We start from the raw sequence: 20,608 nt of genomic DNA, 5'->3' as shown, positions 1-20,608 counted from the left end.
ACATCAAGATAGAAAAAAAATCAACATAGTTTGTGCTGAACTGTTGCTTCATATGGAAAGGCCAACCCATCAAAATAGGAAATTCAGAAATACGCTTTGCTTTCAGCAAAGAACTCAAGTCTCTTCAAGGACAAGTGCACAAGCTTTGCCACTGAATGTTCACACACTCACCTGTACAGCTCAGAAGATTTCCTGAGGTGAAACTGACCGGTAGGAAGCAAGGTTTTGGTAATGGTTTTCAAGGCCCTACATGGCATGGGTCCGGAGTACCTCGGGGACCACCTGCTGCCGGCGTCAACTTCCCTCCGCCCTGTGCGTTCCCACAGAGAGGGCCTCCTCAGGGTGCCACCGGTCAGGGAATGTCGGCCGGTGGCCCCCAGGGGGAGGGCCTTCTCTGTGGGCGCCCCAGAGCTATGGAATCGGTTGCCGGTTGAGCTCCGGATGGCGCCTGACCTTCGCTCCTTCCGACGCGGTCTGAAGACCTATCTATTTGAACAAGCCGGCCTGGCCTGATGGGGGATGTGTTGGGGTTTTTATTGTGGATTTTTTTATATTATTCTATTGTTTTAGCTCGGGCTCCTATTTAATTCTTTAATTTTTGTACTCTGTATTTTTATATGTGCCCTGTTCACCGCCCTGAGTCCTTCGGGAGAAGGGCGGTATACAAATATAATAAAATAAATAAATAAATAAATAAAATAAAGTGTGAAGCGAAAGGGGCAGAAAAAGACAGCTGAAGCCTTTCCAAACACTGATCGAGAGTTTTTAATTTTCCTTTTTTTAAAACCATAAAAACGAAGAGCTGAGTTCTGAGCGAAAACTGAACCACAAAAGGAGTCTGTATTTTTTTTCCCTTCCAAAGTTTAAACAGCATTGAAAAAATAAGGCTTTGCAAAGGGTGTATCAAAATGAATTATCCTCACTTAAACACTGTCCAGTTTTCTTATACGGTATTTGCCTTTAAGTGGTCCTAAAAACCCAGCAGTGAAAGAAGTTCCTTTTTTTTTTCTTCATTAATACTGGGGCTCTTTCTGGATACAGGAGATTCTCCTGAAACAAAAATTACTCTCCTTGCATTGTAAACATATTTATGGAGCCAAAAACCTAAAAGGCTTCCGACATACCTACTATCAATTTAAGGATTTGAGAACTGCTGCAACATACCTAACTACATATCAAATAACCCTCAGGTCTTTTTTGAACCTGTACGTCTTATCAAGCTAATGTTATTGCAAAATGTACACTTTTTAAAAAAAAATCTGCAGGCTGCCCCGCCTGTCATAAGGAAATGCCTTCCGAAAAGTCAGCAGGGAGTACTCTGCAATTTACCTCCAGGCTGAATTTTTAACGCTAGCCGCAGTTAAACTGAATCTTCTCGCCAGCCTCTCAGGAAAAGCAACCCAGAGGTGATCAAACTTTCCATTGCCAGGAAGGGAGGGAATCTGAACGTCGTGCGTCAAGTCTTTTGGAAACTGCAGCAAAACATTTGCTCTGATGCAACACCTGCACATTAGCACGCTTTGCTTCCCTGCCCCAACCTGTAGAAATGTCAACGATGCTGCATACGTTTGGGATGAAAAAAGCCAGCAGCCGAGGAGGAGGAGGAGGAGGAGGAGGAGGAGGAGGAGGAGGAGACAACCATGTCTTTTTAAAAAATATAACCCTTCACTTCTCACTTATTCCACTACTTCTCAAAAGAGCTTCAGGGGGAAGTCCTATTGGCAAGGGACTGTCGCTCACACAGTCTACAAACACCCGGGCCCCCCTCGTTCCTCCCCCTTCTTGCAACACACAGTCAGTTTGAAAAGTGGCACATCAGCTCACGGGTGGACGTAGGAATAGGCACCCCCTGAAAAAGAAAAAGAGAGGAAAAACCCAACCTCAAAGAAATCAAGAAACCCGAGAAAAAGGCAAAGGGAGGTCAGCCGTCCAAACATTTATGAGCGATGGCATGCTTTTTTTTTTTTTTGCTTTTTTTCCCCAAGACTGGAGATGCAGCCAGCTTGATCCTGGGTCCCCAGCGCCCGCCGTGATTTGCTGAGCTTGGGGTGAGATCCCAGCGAGAAGAGCGAGGGGGTGATATTCTAGGCTACATGTGGGGAAGGAACAGCGGACCAGAAGCGTTAGGACAGATGCTGTTTCTGTAATCTGCGCTCGGCGGCGGCGGCCAACATCCTGCGTCGCAAAGTGAGGGAGTCGGAGGCTGCACCTTCGGCCTGGGAGGAAACGTCTGGGTTGGGACCATCCGAGCTTTTGCCAAGGTAGCGCCTGGAAAAACAGAGATTTTGAGCGATTATAGGGGTCGCTGCCCCTTTGCTTTGTTGAACCAAAGTGCCTTTCGGCTACGCTAGATCAATTCATCATCAGCAACTGCAGGATGTGCTCGACTTACAACAGTCTGTTTAGTGACCGTTCAAAGCAACAGCTGCGCTGAAAGAAGTGAACTTGTGACCATTTTTCAGAGTTACGACCTTTATCGCATCCTCTGTGATCGTGTGATCGAAATTCAGATGCTTGGCAAAAAGTTCATCTTTACGACGGTCGCAGCGTCCCGGGGGTTTCGCGATCCCCTTTTGCGACCATCTGGCAAGCAAAGACAATGCAGAAGCCAGATTCACTAAACAACCAGGTTACTAGGTTATCAGCTGCAGTGATTCGCTTAACAACTGTGGCAAGAAAAGTCATAAGAGGGGACACAAAACTCACTTAACAAATTCTCACTAAACTATATAAATTTTGGGCTCAGCTGGGGTGGCAAATTGTGGACTACCTGTACTCAGGCAGAACATTCAATTTAATTTTCTAATATCATATTGAAAAGTTCTTCAACGGTGAGGTGAATCTGCAAACCGTGAGGAGTAAAGAAAAGGTTCTCAGGAATTAAAGTCATATATATATTACCGGAAGTGTCACTTGTATTTTCATGTCATAAAGTGGGGCAAAACTCACTTAACAAATGTCTCACTTAACAACAGAAAGGCTGGGCTCAATTGTGGTCATTAAGCCGAGGACTGCCTGTACCAAGTCAGATTTTTCACCCAAAAAAACACCCCACCCCAAAAATGCTGGAAAGAGCCTGTCCAGATCAGTAAACCGGGAAGATTGGTGTACTATTAATGGCAAAGGGTTCTAATTCGCATGATCCAACAGGTTTGGGAGCTCAACAAATCCCAGCTCTCCTGAAGGGCATTTTAACCTGGATGTTCATTAAGCCCCAGGCAAACATTTTCAAGCACAGCTCCTTAGCCAAGGGAAGCAGGAATTAGAAGGGAGAGAGGGAAAGGAAAGGAAAGGAAAGGAAAGGAAAGGAAAGGAAAGGAAAGGAAAGGAAAGGAAAGGAAAGGAAAGGAAAGGAAAGGAAAGGAAAGGAAAGGAAAGGAAAGGAAAGGAAAGGAAAGGAAAGGAAAGGAAGAATGACTGAAAGAAGGGAGAGAGGGAAAGGAAAGGAAAGGAAAGGAAAGGAAAGGAAAGGAAAGGAAAGGAAAGGAAAGGAAATGGAAGGGAAGAGAAGGGAGAAGGAGATGGGGAAAGAGAAGGGGAAGGGGAAGAAGGAAAGGGAAGGGAAGGAAGAAGGGAAGGGAAGATTGTGAGTGTTTTAAAAAGAGGGATGAGACAAATCCAGGCAGGATTAGCGCTGCTTCTAGAGTTGTGCAAACATTTCAGGGACAGGAGATTCCAGGGATTAGATCTAGAACATTTGATCTAACCAGGGTGGATCGGATAAAGAAGGTGAAGTAACTAATTGGAGCTCATGGTTACTAATTGTAAGGACTGTTCACCACTTCGACAGACATGTGGTTGGGGGGGGGAGCAACTACCTTCCCCCCTGTGACCAGGAGCTTCTTTAAATGCACTAAATTGAGGGTACTTTCCGAAGCGGCCTCTGGGGCCGATGATTCAATCTTAAATTCTTAAGACTGAGAGCAGAAATGAGCACCACTGACTCCCCCAAATTTTGTGACTAAGCGAGACGGTGGTTATGTGAGTTGTGCCTCATTTAATGGCCTTTCTGGCCACAGTTGCTAAGTGAATCCCTGCAGTTCTTAAGTGAGTAACACAGTTGTTATATGGATCTGCCTTCCCTGTTGACTCTGCTTGTCAGAAGGTCCCAAAAAGGGATCATGTGACCCCAGGACGCTGCAACCGTCATAAATATGAGTCACTTGCCAAGCATCTAAATTCCGATCATGTGATGCTGCAATGGTTGTAAGTCTGAAAAACGATCGTAAGTCGCTATTTTTGCAGTGCTCTTGCAAATTCAAATGGTCACTAAACGAATGCTGGTAAGTTGAGGGCTACTTGTCATCTTGGGCTCAGCACTTACAATTGCCATAGGCAGAGAGAGAGATGCACACAGGGTCCTCACACACACACACACACACACACACAGGGCATCTGCAGAGTCCAGAATTACAGAGTAACAAGAGTTGGAAAGGACCTTGGAGGTCATCTAGTCCAACCTTCTGCTTGAGCAGGAGATCCTTACAGAATTACAGAAGAAGAGAGTTGGAAGGTCCAGAGTTACAGCAGAATCAACAATCACACAGTAGTGTCAAAATATCCAAACGTGCCTCTCGTTCTTTTTTGCTAAATCTTCTCAATGGATCTTTCAGGAAAGGCTCTGTAAATGTTGTGTATGGCTGAACATGCCTTTGTTCCTGCGCTGTCCTATGGTTCGGCCCACAGAGGTAGGCAACCGTGGCTCTTTGATGACTCGTGGACTTCAACTCCCAGAATTCCTGAGCCAGCCATGCTGAGGGGAAAGGGAGAGGTTTCCATGCTGAGTCATGCTGGCTCAGGAATTCTGGGAGTTGAAGTCCACGAGTCATGAAGAGGCCATAGTTCCCCCATGCTGGCTGAGGAATTCTGGGAGTTGAAGTCCACGAGTCATAAAAGAGCCAAGGTTGCCTACCCCTGGGTTAGGAGAACCACAGGACAGGAAATACCACGACTTGCACAGAGCCTCCTCCAGACACACACCTGCGTGCTTGTTGCAACAGCTCCTCCTTCCTCTGAAGCAGCATCCTCTGCCTCTCGTCAGCTGACTTGGAGAAGCGGCTGCCTCGCACCTCGAAGTCCTTCATCTCGGCAGCTTCCGCTTCCGCTTCATTAAATTCCGCCATGTCTTCCAGCCTTGAGCTGAGCTCAAGCGGGATCCTTGCCGTCTGCCAGACAGGGCGAAAGGGGGGAAAAGAGAACCAAGGGCCGTTTGCATTTTGTTCGTTCATAGTGCCCTCTCTAAGCAGTTTACAGAGTCATCCTTTTGACCCCCAACAATCTGGGTCCTCATTTTACCAATCTCAGAAGGACAGAAATTCTGAGTCAACCTTGTGCTGGTCAGGAATGAACTCCTGACAGTGGGCAGAGTCAGCCTGCACTACTGCATTCTAACCACTGAGCATCATGGATGGATGGGCAATAGCACTTAGACTTATATACCGCTTCACAGTGCTTTACAGCTCTCTCTAAGCCCTCTAAGGATGAATGGATGGGTAGAAGGAAGGGCAATAGCGCTAGCACTTAGACTTATATACCGCTTCATAGTGCTTTATGGCCCACTCTGAGCAGTTTACAGAGTCAGCCTATTGCCCCCAACAATCTGGGTCCTCATTTTACCGATGGAAGACTGAGTCAACCTTGAGCTGGTCAAGATCAAACTCTTGGCAGTGGGCAGAATTAGCCTGTAATACTACATTCTAACTACTGCGCCACCACAGTTCTTTATTACATCCTTTTTTCCCCACATTACCTCCATGTCCTCTTCAGCTTCTTCTTGATCGGTACTCTGCCTTTCTACAGGACTGTTCAAAGCTGGCCGCATACTGTCAGAACGCTGTGCATGTTTTTATTTTAAAAAAAAACAGAATTAACTGATATGGAAAACATGAAAATGCACACAGTATTCCTGAATAATATATACTGTATTTTCAGTGCGGGCAGGAATGGATTAGATAGGTAGGTAGGTAGGTAGAGGGAGAGAGAGAGAGACAGAGAGAGAGAGAGACAGAGACAGAGAGATGGTTGGATGGATGGAGAGACGGACAGACAGATGGACGGACAGAGAGACGATAGGAGAGAGGGAAGGAGAGAAATGATAGATGGTGTTAAATGATTTTATTTGTTAATGATTTTATCCGTTGTGTTCTATGATTTTTTATTGTAATGGTTTTTAATGTATCTATCTATTCAGGAACACTGCCTGCATTCTGCACCACGGATATTCTGAAAGATTAGCTGGATTGAAACTGCACCCTCTGAATTCCCAGTTCCTTTTGTTAGGATGGTTCACAAGCCCATGGAAGGTCTTTAAAAGCCTGTGCAGTCTACTCCACCCATTTGGAACTGTTTTGTGTGGTGGCGTATTGTTAAACGTGGTTGTGATGAGCTGTGTGGAGTCTTTTCTACTCCACCTATTCAACTCTGAATGTTGTTGGGTTTAATTAAAAGAACAAAGTGTTGTGTTTTTGGAATAGGATGCAAATTACTTTTCAGATTATTCAGATTATTCCACAGTCAAGGGCCTTGCCAAAAAGAACCCCAAACAAATCCCCATTGTCAGGGATATGAAATTTAATGTATAACGCTGAAGCTTTAAGACAAAACATTTGTTGTCCAAAAGATACAAGGAACAAAATCATCAAATAACTGCCATTCTTTTCAAAGGAAGATGATTTTGTAGATTGAACTCTTCAGGTTTTGGTGTGTCCATGTGTCTTATTTGTGTTAAATCGTAGATAGACGTGTGTAATAACCATGTAAGAAGCTACCATACAGTTGTGACATAATGTAATGGTATGTGGGAAAGACGTAATGGAGGTGGGGCAAAGAGATGCTGTGTAGGAAATCATCAGTTAAGAGAGGGCATAGCCCACAGCTGTAGAGTGGATGGAGCAAGATGCTCAGAAGGGACCTTTGCCAATTTCTCAGGCTCCAAAAGAGACAGTAGGAGATGTGTACTTTCAAACTTGCATGATTCTGTTAATGTAGCCTTACAACAAAGTAGAATTAACTCATGTGGTTTCCTGTCTGGTCTACTTGGTAACGGTGAGTATTTACAGTTGTAAAGACCACACAGGCTTTTAAAACCCTTCCATGAGTTTCTGAACAATCCTTACAAAAGGAACTGGGAATTCAGATGGTGCAGTTTCAATTCAGCTAATTCTTCAAAATATCTATGGTGCAGAATGCACACAGTATTCCTGAATTATACATCAGACAGACAGACAGGCAGGCAGGCAGGCAGGCAGCAGGCAGATTAGATAGATAGATGATAGATAGATGATAGATAGATAGATAGATAGATAGATAGATAGATAGATAGATAGATAGATAGGCAGGCAGATTAGATTAATTAGATTAGATTAGATTAATTAGATTAGATTAGATTAATTAGATTAGATTAGATTAGATTAATTAGATTAGATTAGATTAGATTAGATTAGATTAGATTAGATTAGAGATAGATAGATGGATATATATATATATATAGAGAGAGAGAGAGAGACAGAGTGTGTGTGAGAGCAATGGGTGGATGGATGGATGGACGGACAGATGGACAGACAGAGAGACAATAGGAGAGAGGGAGAGGGAGAGAGAAGGAGAGAGAGAGAAATGATAGTGTTAAATGATTTTATCTGTTAATGATTTTATCCGTTGTGTTCTATGATTTTTTATTGTAATTGTTTTTAATGTTTCAGCGCTGTCTGCTATAAGCTTCCCAGAGACATTGAATATGAGATGGGCAGAAAATAAATTTCATAATAAATAAACAAATAAATGAGAGAGAGAGAGAGAGAGAATGATAGAAAGACTGACAGAAGACCATATAGATAGTAGACAACGACAAGGATCACAGGACAGTGGTGACAGATGGAGCAGCGCCAAGTGAAAGCTGCATCAGGAAGAAGGGGCAGGAGAAGATGGAGAAGTTCCAGGGCTTGAAGGAGGAATTGGAGAAGACATGGAAAGTAAAAGCCCCAGGGGGGTAGGAGCAACTCAGGGCAGGGAGAGGAGCTCCAAGAGACCCCAGGAATGCCGTCGGAGCTCTATGTCCAGAAAAGTGCAGGGCCCTCGAACTCCCACCCCGAGGATCTTGCCCAGTTCACAGTCTGTTGTGTTGGACCCACCTGTGTTGGGAAAGGCACCTGGATGCGTCCCTCTAAAATATTGTCGGTTGTTATTTCGACCGAGCGGGTCAGCTGCAGGTCCTGGAGAACGAGATGGTAAGGAACCTGCGGGAACATCTCTTGGATTTGATGGGCCTAGGAAAACCAAAAGCCAAAATTACTCAGGAATTAAACAGTTGACAAAATCTCCAACCATCCAGATTGGCGATTTTTTTATGACTTACAACCGTCCGTTTAGTGACTACCCAAAGTTACAAGTGAAAAAAGGGGCTTGTGAACACTTTTCACACTGACGACCAATGGCAGCAGCCCCACCTTCACGTGATCAAAATTCGGACCCTTGGCCGCTGACTCATACTTATGACGGTTGCAGAGTCCCGGGGGGTCTCGTGATCCCCTTTTGCGATCCCCTTATGACAAGCAAAGTCAATGGGGAGGCCAAATTCACTTAACCACCGTGCTGCTCATTTAACAACTGCAGTGATTCACTTAACAACTGTTGCAAAAAAAAAGGTCGTAAAACTGGGCAAAACCTCGCTTTAAAACTGTCTCACTTAGCAACAGAAATTCCGGGCTGCATTGTGGTCGTTAAGTCAAGGGCTACCTGTATTTGGTCCAATATTTCTCAATCTCGGCCACTTTCAGGTGCGCGGACTTCAACTCCCAGAATTCCCCAGGCACGAGGTAAATCTTTCTCTCTCAATCCTTTATTCCACACTAGTGGGTGATAATTTGTAAAACGTTTATGCTATACGAGAGGGGGTTCACTTTCGGAGGCCCCCAAAATGGATGATGCCACAGAAAGGATTTCTATACACCACGAAAATATAAACTGGAGGCGACGGAGGGGGGGGGGGGCTCACCATGGCATTGAGCTGAGAGTTGCTGGCCTGAGCGATCCCAAGGATGTTTGTGGTGTGCATCACCTCGACCGAAAAGCTTGGGAGCCAGCTAGCGATGCGAGACCCTGGAGAAGAGTAAAAAAGATGTCGAGACTCTGGAAAGGGTGCAGAGAAGAGCAACAAAGATGATTAGGGGGCCTGGAGGCTAAAACATACAGGGAACGGTTGCTGGAATTGGGTATGTGTAGTTTAACGAAGAGAAGGGTGAGGGGTGACATGATAGCAGTGTTCCAATATCTCAGGGGCTGCCCCAAAGAAGAGGGAGTCAAGCTCTTCTCCAAAGCACCTGTGGGGAGGAGAAGAAGCAACGGATGGAAACTAGTCAAGGAGAGAAGCAACCTGGAACTAAGGAGAAACTTCCTGACAGTTAGAACAATTAACCAGTGGAACAACCTGTCTCCAGAGGCTGTGAATGCTCCAACACTGGAAGTTTTTAACAAGAGACTGGACAGCCATTTGTCTGAAACGGTATAGGGTTTCCTGCCTGAGCAGGGGGTTGGAAGCTCCCTTCCAACTTCTTCTTCTTCTTATTATTATTATTATTATTATTATTATTATTATTGTTATTGTTATTGTTATTGTTATTGTTATTGTTATTGTTATTATTGTTGTTGTTGTTGTTGTTATTGTTACCTCTGAAGGACCCTTCCCTTTCATTGCCCTCTCTGTGCTTTTCTACACAGGTTCACGTACGGCGTGCCAGCGTTTATTTAGCTAAAGCTCAGTCAATGTTCAAGGAATTTAATGTAAAACAAAGGGGTTGTCCCCAACTCTGCTGAGCTTTAGGAAGTCTATCAAGGTCTGGCCATTTCCCTAGCCCTTTAGGTCATGGAGTGTTGCATGTATGAAACCATCATAAGAATGGTCCCGCCTTCTGGAATATTCTCCTGTCAGACGTGAGATCCGCCCCTCCGCCCCCCCCCTCCTCCTGACCTTCCGGAAGAGTCTGGTTTTCCACTTCGTCTGGGCCCATGACAGGGGCCCACTACATTAGGGGTGGCTGGCGGGATAGAGAAAATTCTCACACAGCCAGGCTGCCCATCGTCTTGGTTTTTTAATTTTTTAAAACTTTTTATTGTAGTTTTAATTGTTTTTGGTACTTTTTAACTTTAATAAAATTAAATAAATTTACATTCTAAGCCACCCAGAGTTGCCTTATTAGTAAGATGTGAAATTCGAGGGAGGGAGGGAGGGAGGGAGGAAGGGAGGGAGGGAGAAGAGGAGGTAGAAGAGGAAGGAGGGAGAGCAGGAAGGGAAGGAAGGAAGGGAAGGAGGGAGGAAGGGAGGAAGAGGAGGAAGGAGGGAGAGAAGGAAGGAAGGAAGGAAGGAAGGAAGGAAGGAAGGAAGGAAGGAAGGAAGGAAGGAAGGAAGGAAGGAAGGAAGGAAGGAAGGAAGGAAGGAGAGGGAGAGGAGGAAGGAAGGAATAACAGGGAGAGGGGGAAGGAAGGAAGGAAGGAAGGAGAGGAGAGGAGAGGAGGAAGGAATAAGAACGAGAGGGGGAAGGAAGGAAGGAAGGAAGGAAGGAAGGAAGGAAGGAAGGAAGGAAGGAAAGGGAGAGGGGGAAGGAAAGAAGAATATTTGTAACTCAAAATTGAAATGAGGGGGTCCTTGGTGCTCTCGGAGCTTGGTTGTTTTTTGCAGATGTTTCAGACGTCCCATTACTCAAATTGCACTGATGATGTTGGCTAGTTTGGGTAAAAAAAACATCTGCAAGAATAGCAACCAAGCTCAGAGAGCACCAAGGACCTCTTAAATAAATAAAATAATAAACTGCACAGACCAAACATTTGTAAGTCAGTACCCCACAACAATTCACCAGACGCACGTTAAGCTAAGCAAAGACCCTGCAAGTTGCCGGATCTTCTCATATCGCCCAGGTATTTCGGGCCAGTGAAGATGCCGGAGGATGTGAACTCACCATCGAAGTGGAAGAAGTGATTGTGCTGGTTGAGGTGAGGCCTTCCTTCGGCTGCCGCCACGGGGGGCAAGTTTTCCTCCAGGTTCTCCCTCTGGTGATCCTCTGGAGCCTGCTGGTGGTCTGCAATATTCAGTGACATCCTACAGGTTGGGCAGGAGGTGTCTTGCTCCAGCCACGAGCGCAGGCATGAGCTAAGAAGCAAGAGAAAAACCTACATGGGTTTCCCGAGAGGGAATGAAAGGAACGTTTGTAGGAGCCCGCCGGTTTTCTTGCAGGCGTTTCACGACCCTAACTAGTTAACATCACCAGTGCCACGTAGTAAGGAGAGCCACTTGCTGTCAGTTTACATTCTGGTGTCTTGCCTTTCTGGGGGGTATTAAGGATCCTTTGGTTGGGCTGTTTACTAATATTTGGATGTTTGTCTTCATTCGTAAGGAAAGAAATGTTTCTACGATGAACGGCTGAGGGAGCTACGGTGGAAATGTCTAGTTCAAGGGTAGGCAACCTTGGCTCTTTTATGACCCGTGGACTTCAACTCAGGAATTCTGGGAGTTGAAGTCCACAAGTCATAAAGGAGCCCAGATTGCCTACCCCTGGTCTAGTTTATCGAAGCTTAGAAGGATCAGAGCAGACACAATAACTGTCTTCCAGCACAGGTAATCCTCCACTTACAACAGTTCATTTTAGTGAGCGTTCTCAGTTACAACAGCAGTGAAAAAAGTGACTTTTGACCATTTTCAACACTTCTGACCATTACAACATCCCTACAGTCACAGTCAGACACTTGGGAATTGACTCATATTTATGACGGTTGCAGCATCCCGGGGTCACATGATCCTCCTTTGCGACCTCCTGACAAGCAAAGTCAATGGGGAAGCCAGATTTGCTTAACAACTGTGCTACTAATTTCACAACTGCAGCGATTCACTTAGCAAATGTGGCAAGAAAAGTTGTAAAATGGGGCAAAACTCACTTAACGAATTTCTCGCTTAGTGACATAAATTCTGGGGTCAATTCTTAGGTCGTTAGGTCGAGGACTACCATGTGCTTGAGCAGCTATCACAAAGAAGAGGGGATTGACAGCGAGGATTGTATTTGCACAGCACTGGAAAAATGAAAAACCACTGGAGGAAGAGAGAATTAAGAAAACGTTGGACGGTGTGGAAATGGATAGACTTACACTGAGAATTAATGAAAAAAGAAGCTAAAGAGTATTATCAAACACAGGTCCTATTTTATCAACAGCTGGAAAAATGGGACAGAGAGTAAGAACTTAATTGGTATTACTAAACATAATAAATTAACCCAGACAACACACTGTTCATTAAGCACTAAGGAATTGTAATAACAGAAAATTAATAACATATTATATACAAAGAAGAGGGGACTGACTTGTTCTCCACAGTGCCAGAGGGCAAGACAAGAAGTAATGGGTGGAAGCTTGTCAAAGAGAGATGCAACTTTGAAGTAAGAAGAAATTTCCTGAAATTTGCTGATGTTTTCAAACAAAGACTGGACAACCATTTGACTGGGATGGTATAAGGCAGGAGTAGGCAACCTTGGCTCATTTATGACTCGTGGACTTCAAGTCCCAGAATTCCTGAGCCAGCCGTGGACTTCAACTCCCAGCATAGCTGACTCAGGAATTCTGGGAGTTGAAGTCCACAAGTCATAAAAGAGCTAAGGTTGCCTACCCCTGGTATAAGGTCTTCTGTCTTGAGCAGGGGGTTGGACTAGAAGACACCCCCCCCAAGGTCCCTTCCAGTCCTATGTTCTATGTTTGTTTTGGTCATCACCAAGGAAGCAATCAAACATGTAAATGTTCCATCATCCTCATCACCAACACCATCCTCATCATCATAATCACATTGTGCACGACATTTTTCCTTCGATGATCAAATTCTCACCTCCCCAAGTTTGTAGGCAAGCTAAGAAGCAATATTGTCTGAAACAGCATAAGTGTTCTTCGAGGCTTGACAGACTCGACTTACAATCGTAACAACTTACAACCGTAATTTTGGGGTCAATTGCGGTTGTATATCAAGGACAATCGGTATTCTCCACCCTCAACTCTGCAGAGACCGAGTGATTTAATAAGGCTAAACCACACTTGATTCATGATGCCAAAGATAGAAATGATGCCCTAAGTGTCAGGGGCAAAGGATCAGGACCATATGTTGAGTTTCAGTTAAGATTTATTGCTCAAGCCTACACACAAGAATAAGTTCAGTACTAAACTGGCACCAGATATGGGTCCATGGAATTCAAGAAGAGTTGGGCTTGGACCATTGGTGGGAACATAACGACTCTAGGCTCATGACTTGCTTAACTCCATCCTCGGCTCTGCCTGCTCTTCTCCTACATTAAGTTCATCTCTCAAGGAAAGAAATGATTCCTTTCAAGGTACACGGAAGAACAAGGCTGAAGGGGCGGGGCCAGGCTACTCAAGGGAACGCAAACGCTGGCAGGTAGAGAGTAATTATCTTATTAGATCCTGCTTAAAACACTGGCAAATATTTATGGCGCAGCTTGCAATGAATGACAACAAAGTGGCCTTGAGACCAGAATGGGAAAAGCAGGAGAAGCATCCATCAAAAACACACACACTCTTGCTGACTTCAAATCCTAAGGTTGTGTTTACACAACACACGGGAACGGCAATTTCGGCCAAGTCACACAAAACCTTCCCAGAAACTCAGACTTTCTCTGGTGACAGGAGACCCATTAAAATACATTATCAAGTGGCCAAATCTCATATCTCAATGTTCCTGCTCAAACTTCCAGAATATTTCAGATTAAAAAAACAGCAAAACCTCGCAACGTTTCAGTCCAAAATATTAACAACCTGTAAGATTTCAGTTGAGAATAGGGAATTCTTCCAAGGTTTGGAGGTGAGAACGCTGAAAATTTGGTGAAAGCACATAATACAATAAATGATTTTGGATGGATGGACAAACAGATGATATATATTGATTAGTCTTATGAACATATCAAAAAAAATACAACAAAATAAAATACGGGGTCTAACTCTAGTTTAGGGCAAGCGATAAAACACAGGCATAAAATACGTACGTATTTGGTAAATACAAAGAAACAACGTTCAGATATCAACTTTATCAGGGTACCCCAATCTGATTTTGGAGATGTTTAGGGGAACCAATGTGCAAATTGTGCAAATAAATCATCATCCTGATTTATATATATTCAGCATATGCCGTTAAACTTATCAAGACTCACAACAGTTCTGAGAAGTTCAGCGGAAGTTTTATGGTAACAGATGAAACAGCAGCCAATCGGCATTTTGTGGTGAGAGCAGGCAACTTATTCTACCCTACCTTGTGTTCCCCCCCGCCTCCCCCCCCCAGGACTTACTTATGGAAGAGGTGGCCACAAGGGAGCTTCCGGGCAGCCTGCATGGAATCCCAGCAAATAGCGCAGTCATCGTTGTTGGAGGCCAATTCTTCAGGAGTTGCCACTGCAAACCTAGGGACAGCCAAGAGAGACGCGACACCAGGGTGAGCCGGATGGTCAGCTACGGGCAGTTTTCGACTTACGACCACAATTGGGAAAAGAATTTCGCTTGCTAAGCAAGGCAGTGGTTCGGTGAGTCACACCAGATTATATCACCATTTTTGCCATGGTTAGGCAAATCATGCAGTCCTTAAGCGAATCCAGCTTCCCCCCGTTGACTTTGCTTGTCGGAAGCTAGCTGGGAAGGCTGCAAAGGGCGATCAAGAGATCCCAGGATCCCGCTACTGTTGTCAATACTGGCCAGCTGCCATGGGCCCAAATTTTGATCACCATGACCACGGGGATGCTGCGACGGTCGTGAGTATGAGGACTGGTCCTAAGCCACTTTTCTCCGTGCCGTTATAACTTTGAATGATCACTAAACGAAAGGCTGCCAGTCAAGGCCAGGGGTAGGCAACCTTGGCTCTTTTATGACTCGTGGACTTCAACTCCCAGAATTCCTGAGCCAGCCATGCTGAGGGGAAAGGGAGAGATTTCCAAGCTGAGCCATGCTGGCTCAGGAATTCTGGGAGTTGAAGTCCACCAGCCATAAAGTGGCCTAGGCCAGGGGTAGGCAAACTTGGCTCTTTTATGACTCGTGGACTTCAACTCCCAGAATTCCTGAGCCAGCTATTGCCTATCCCTGGTCAAGGCCTACCTGTAATTCACTAAATAAAGGTATGCTGTAATAAGACAAACCACGCTAATTATGCCCGAGGAGCTGCTGATACAGTTCTGCAGAGGAATTATTGAGTTTGTCATTTGTACCTCTATAACTGTCTGGTTTGGCACAGCAACCAAGCAGGACAGGCACAGACTTCAACGGATAGTTAGGACTGCAGAAAAAAAATTGCAACCGGCCCACCTTCCATTGAGGATCTATTACACGGCTCAGAAAGAGGGCTGAAAAAATATCTACAGATATGTCGTCATCTCCCCTCAGGATGCTGCTACAGGGCATTGCAAGTCAAAACAACTACCAGAAAGTTTTTTTCCCCCAGTGCCATCATTCTGCAGAACACCTAATTTCTCACAGCACCGTCTTATGTCTAAGAGTATTTGTCAATGTAATCGGGCTTTATTATTATTAACCTTCTCATCTTTCCTGTCTTTGGAGATTCTCAGTCATCCAGGTCATAGTTGTCCCCAAAGGTGCTTTTCCATGAGGCAACTGGACTTCCTTGTTTTTCTTTGAAGACATTTCGCTTCTCATCCAAGAAGCTTCTTCAGCACTTCAGCTCAGAGATAAAGAAGCTTCTTGGATGAGAAGCGAAACGTCTTCGAAGAAAAACAAGGAAGTCCAGTTGCCTCGTGAAAAAGCATCTTTGGGACATTCTCATCTTTCCTGCTACCTTCTCCTGTTGGTATCTTATGATTTATCACTTTGTTGCTTGTATGCCCGCTGACAGCTTACGCACCAGAGACAAGTTCCTTGTGTGGCTAATCACACTTGGCCGATAAAGAATATTGTGTTGTATTATAATTTTTTTGCAGTTATGATGAAGGTCACCCCAATTCCCAAGGTGGGGGGGTGGTTTCAGGTTTCTTGCTCACCTTGCTTCCATGTTCCCAACCACCCGCAGGTAATTCTTATGGCGCCGGAGTCTGCGCTGAACTTCATGGAACAAGTAGCGCAGCTGCATAAAGATCACCAGACTGGCCATTGACAACCAAATGTTGCCAAACAGCTTCCAAATATATTTTTTCCCAAGAAGAGCAGGAAAGCAAATCGCCGTTGCAAGAGAAAGAACAGAAATACGGAAAAGAGAATTACTTGACGATGCCCAGCCAAACCTTCTTCCAATGAAATGTTTATCCTATTTAGGACACAAATACTTGATGCCCAAAGACAAAAGGAAACTTTTGATTCCCACAATGGATGAATGGCTGCAGAGGTTGATGGAGTTAGCCGAAATGGCTGAATTGATTGCTCTGATTAAAGAAAAGAACACAATTACTTTGGTTTCTACTTAAAAACCGCTTTTGGACTTTGGCCTTGAGGTGGGGGGGGGGAAAATGAAACTTTGATTTTGCGTTTTACCAATAGGTTTGTTGTTATAGAAATGGCTAGTTTATGCTATTATGTAAAAGTAAAAAGTTGAAGTTTGATGTTATCTTATTTTACTGCACCCAAAGGAGTTGGAAGTCAACGCCTTGCCTTTCTTTTTCCCCTTCTCCCTACACTTTTCCCCTCCCCTATTTTTCATTCTAGTTTTTTTTACAGTATATTTTATATTAAGGTAAAGGTAAAGGTTCCCCCGCACATGCGTGCTAGTCGTGTTTCCGACTCTAGGGGCCGGTGCTCATCTCTGTTTCAAAGCCGAAAAGCCAGCGCTTGTCCGAGGACGTCTCTGTGGTCATGTGGCCGGCATGACTAGACGCCAAAGGCGCACGGAACGCTGTTACCTTCCCACCGTAGTGGTCCCTATTTTCCTACTTGCATTTTGACGTGCTTTCGAACTGCTAGGTTGGCAGAAGCTGGGACGAGTAACAGGCGCTCACTCTGCTACGCGGCACTCGGGATTCGACCTGCCAAACTGCCGACCTTCTGATCGACAAGCTCAGTGTCCTAACCCACTGATCCACCGCGTCCCTTATATTTTATATTACAAACCAATAAAAAAAGGACACGATTCCCAGTTGGAACCTGCAACAGACAGTCCAAAACTTTCAAGAAAAAACTTTTTTTTTTTGCCTTCTAGCCTTACCAGAAATAAACTGCTTGGGGATTCTCTTCCAAATTATTGTTCTAAAGGAAGCTTTCACACCCAGCACCCCAAAACAAAAACCTTGCGATCCCTTCTGCATTTGGAATAGGACAACTCGCCGTGGTCAACTCACCACGGGACAACAATGCTGTGGGGCAATTCAACAATTCAATTTAATTATTTAAAATAATTAAAACATTATTTCCATTTTTGTCATTCACATTTCATTTTCTCCCTCCTTTGGCATCCTCTAATGATTCTGTTCCACTATTTCTTCGATATTAACATAACTCTTGTCCCACCGACAATTGTCCTGTGGCGAATTGGCCGTGATGACTTGTCGTAGGCACTCTGCATTTTTTTAAAGGCTGGCCCTGCATCACCTCTGCCTGCTGTGGGATGCATGAAACAGTTTATTAAACTTTTATACCAGCATATGAATGTGATGCATCAAATCCAGGGACAGCAGCATCAGCTCCATGATGAAATCGGTGTAATAAACATAGGTGCCCTTGCTCTCCCAGGTGCCTTCGTGATTCAGATCCCAGAGATGAATGATGTAACTGGGTGAAGGAAAGAGAAATCCTGAATTCATTTCCCCTGCCAGTTCTACGTGGAAGAGAGCAGCAGCAGAAGTATTACTCCCTAACAGGTGCTAATATCAATAAAGGAGAATATTTGTAGCTCCGGGTTGAAATGGGGGGTCCTTGGTGCTCTCTGAACTTGATTGTTTCCTTGCAGACGTTTCATGACCCAACCAGTTAATATCATCAGTGCTAGAGAGGAGGAGGAGGAGGAGGAGGAGGACTTTGGGGTCCTTGGTGCTTTCTGAGCTTGGTTGTTTTCTTGTTGTCTTTTTTCTAGTCTAGCATTGATGATGTTACCTAGTTGGGTAATGAAATGTCTGCAAGAAAAAGAAACCAGCTCAGAGAGCACCAAGGATCCCTCAGATGCTAATATACACACCTATCAATAATCCCACAACAGGTAATCTGGCTAGAAATTATGGGGTCAATTTTCTCCCCCTTCCCCTGAGATAGGTAGATAACCTTTATGGTCATTTTTTACTGTGGGCACAACGGCACACATTACAAATGAAATTTAGTGGATTGCTCTCAAAGCGCACACGTACATAACACACATTTAAACATACAGTACTATATACAAGTAGAAATTATGAATCCCATTTGCAGAGAACAGACGTAATCTAGGAAGGAACATCACGAATGCCCCAATACAAAGTGGAACTATCAACCTGGAGGGGACCATCTTGTCTGCAAGAGATGGTTACACTTCCATTCCTACTAAAGGTTAAAAATATGGTAGAGGTAAAGATGGGTGGAGGGTTAAGAGATAAAACTTGATCCAGATGTTCTGCAAATACCTATTAGATTAGGCGTCCTCAACCTTGGCAACTTTAAGACTTGTGGACTTCAACTCCCAGAATTCCTCAGCCAGCTTACACAACCGGCTCAACGTGGACATCGTACTTACCGTAAAATCACGTGCACAGTCCGTACGGTGACGAGCAGGGACTGGAGGGGACAAAAGAATTCACCGATCATTCTCTGAAGCTTGAGCAGTTGCCACAAAAACAAGCAAACGGCTTTCCCAGGCCTACGAGTTTAAATGTTCTTTCCACATTCCACAATTGGCAAAGGCCAAGATCAGAAAAAGATTCAGTTACAGAAATTATATATAAGTCTCCCTGATCTTGGACACTTGCAGTTTTCTTCTGCACAACCCCCCCTCCCCCAAAATATCAGAGTAGCTTTGTTTTTGTAAGATACAAATTTTGGAGACTATTTTATTAAATGGGTAAGATTGATTTCTACCTCGCAAGAAGCACAAATAGTTGTTAGTGGGGAACTGACAAAGCCCTGTGAGATATAAAAAACAGACAAGACAAGCGTTGTCTCCGCCCGTTTATTTTAGTTCTTGGAAGTATTGAACAGAGATATAAGACGACGTGAAAAAAAAATTCTGTTGCTAAGCAAGGTGGAGTCATGTCCAACCTCTTTGCCACAACTGTTAACTGAACCACTGCATTTGTTAAATGAACTGTGTGGTCATTAAATCAATCTAGCTTTCCCCCCTTGACTTTGCTTGTCAGGAAACCAGCTGAGGAGGTCACAAATACCGGTTGCTAAGTAACCGAATGTTGATCACATGAACATGAGGTTCTATGCTGGTCATACATGTGAAGACCCAGTCACAAGAATAAAATAACAGAGTTGGAAGGGACCTTGAAGGTCTTCTAGTCCAACCCCCTGCTCAGGCAGGAAACCCTATACCATTTCAGACAAATGGCTGTCCAGTCTCTGCTTAAAAACCTCCAGTGGTGGAGCATTCACAGCTTCTGGAGGCAGGGTGTCCCACTGGTTAATTGTTCTAACTGTCAGGAAGTTTCTCCTTAGTTCCAGGTTGCTTCTCTCCTTGATGAGTTTCCATCCATTTGCTTCTTGTCCTTGCCTTCAGGTGCTTTGGAGAATAATTTGGCCCTCTCTTCTTTGTGGCAGCCCCTCAAATACTGGAATACTGCTATCATGTCACCCGTTTCTTCTTTTCTTTAGACTAGACATACCCAATTCCAGCAACCATTGTATTATGTTGTTATTATTATTGTTATTATTGTTGTTGTTGTTGTTGTTATTAATTATTATTATTATTATTAATTATTAATTATTATTATTATTATTATTCAAACAGACAAGCACCTGCAACATAACACCCCGGACTTAACAATTGTCGATAAACCTGCTTAAGTTACAACAACCAATACCAGTTCAGATTTTATTAGTTTACAGCCACAGAACAGTTTGCAGATATTTTTTTTTAAATTCAGTGTGTGTTTTAGAGAGAAACTGAACGCTGGATCCATGGACGAGTAAAGGAGAGGAAAGTAAATAGGTAAAAAGGATGAGTAAGGTGTAACAGAAAATGACTGCTGTATTAAGTAACTTGAAAAGAGGAAACTGAATATTTGTTAACTCTGCTAAACAGGAAAAGCTTGCAAATCCTATGAAAGACAGGGTCAAAATACAAACTAAAGAACCACAGGTAGTTCTCAACTTACAGCCACAATTGAGCCCAAAATTTCAGTTGCTAAGTGAGACATTTTTTAAGTGAATATTTGCCCCATTTTACGACCTTCCTTGCCACAACTGTTAAGTGAATCACTGCAGTTGTTAAGTTAGTAACCTGGTTGTTAAGAAAGAGAAGAGCAACAAAGATGATTGGGGGACTGGAAGCTAAAACATACAAGGAACGGCTGCTGGAATTGGACACGTCTAGTTTAATGAAGAGAAGGACGAGGGGGGGGGACATGATAGCAGTCTTCCAGTATCTCAGGGGCTGCCCCAAAGAAGAGGGAGTCAAGCTATTCTCCAAAGCACCTGAAGGCAGGACAAGAAGCAACGGATGGAAACTAGTCAAGGAGAGAAG

At 44.1% G+C, this 20,608-nt stretch overlaps 1 protein-coding gene across 1 annotated transcript in view; it reads right to left on the bottom strand.

Moving 5' to 3' along the window:
- Nucleotides 1-749: 749 nt before the first annotated feature.
- AMFR (autocrine motility factor receptor) overlaps nt 750-20,608 on the bottom strand; it is a 29,296-nt gene continuing 9,437 nt past the window's right edge. The window contains exons 5-14 of the mRNA XM_081336159.1: nt 18,659-18,699; nt 17,595-17,727; nt 16,011-16,144; nt 14,319-14,429; nt 10,947-11,137; nt 8,990-9,093; nt 8,127-8,261; nt 5,750-5,833; nt 4,981-5,165; nt 750-2,268 (exon numbers count right to left, since the gene is read on the bottom strand). Of these exons, the coding sequence (XP_081192285.1) occupies nt 2,124-2,268; nt 4,981-5,165; nt 5,750-5,833; nt 8,127-8,261; nt 8,990-9,093; nt 10,947-11,137; nt 14,319-14,429; nt 16,011-16,144; nt 17,595-17,727; nt 18,659-18,699 (1,263 nt within the window). The 3' untranslated portion in view covers nt 750-2,123. The remainder of the gene's footprint in view (nt 2,269-4,980; nt 5,166-5,749; nt 5,834-8,126; nt 8,262-8,989; nt 9,094-10,946; nt 11,138-14,318; nt 14,430-16,010; nt 16,145-17,594; nt 17,728-18,658; nt 18,700-20,608) is intronic.

Source organism: Vipera berus, assembly GCF_964194415.1.
Source record: "Vipera berus genome assembly, chromosome: 10".
NCBI classification, from domain to species: Eukaryota; Metazoa; Chordata; class Lepidosauria; order Squamata; family Viperidae; genus Vipera; species Vipera berus.
This window is presented reverse-complemented; position numbering and strand designations above follow the sequence as displayed.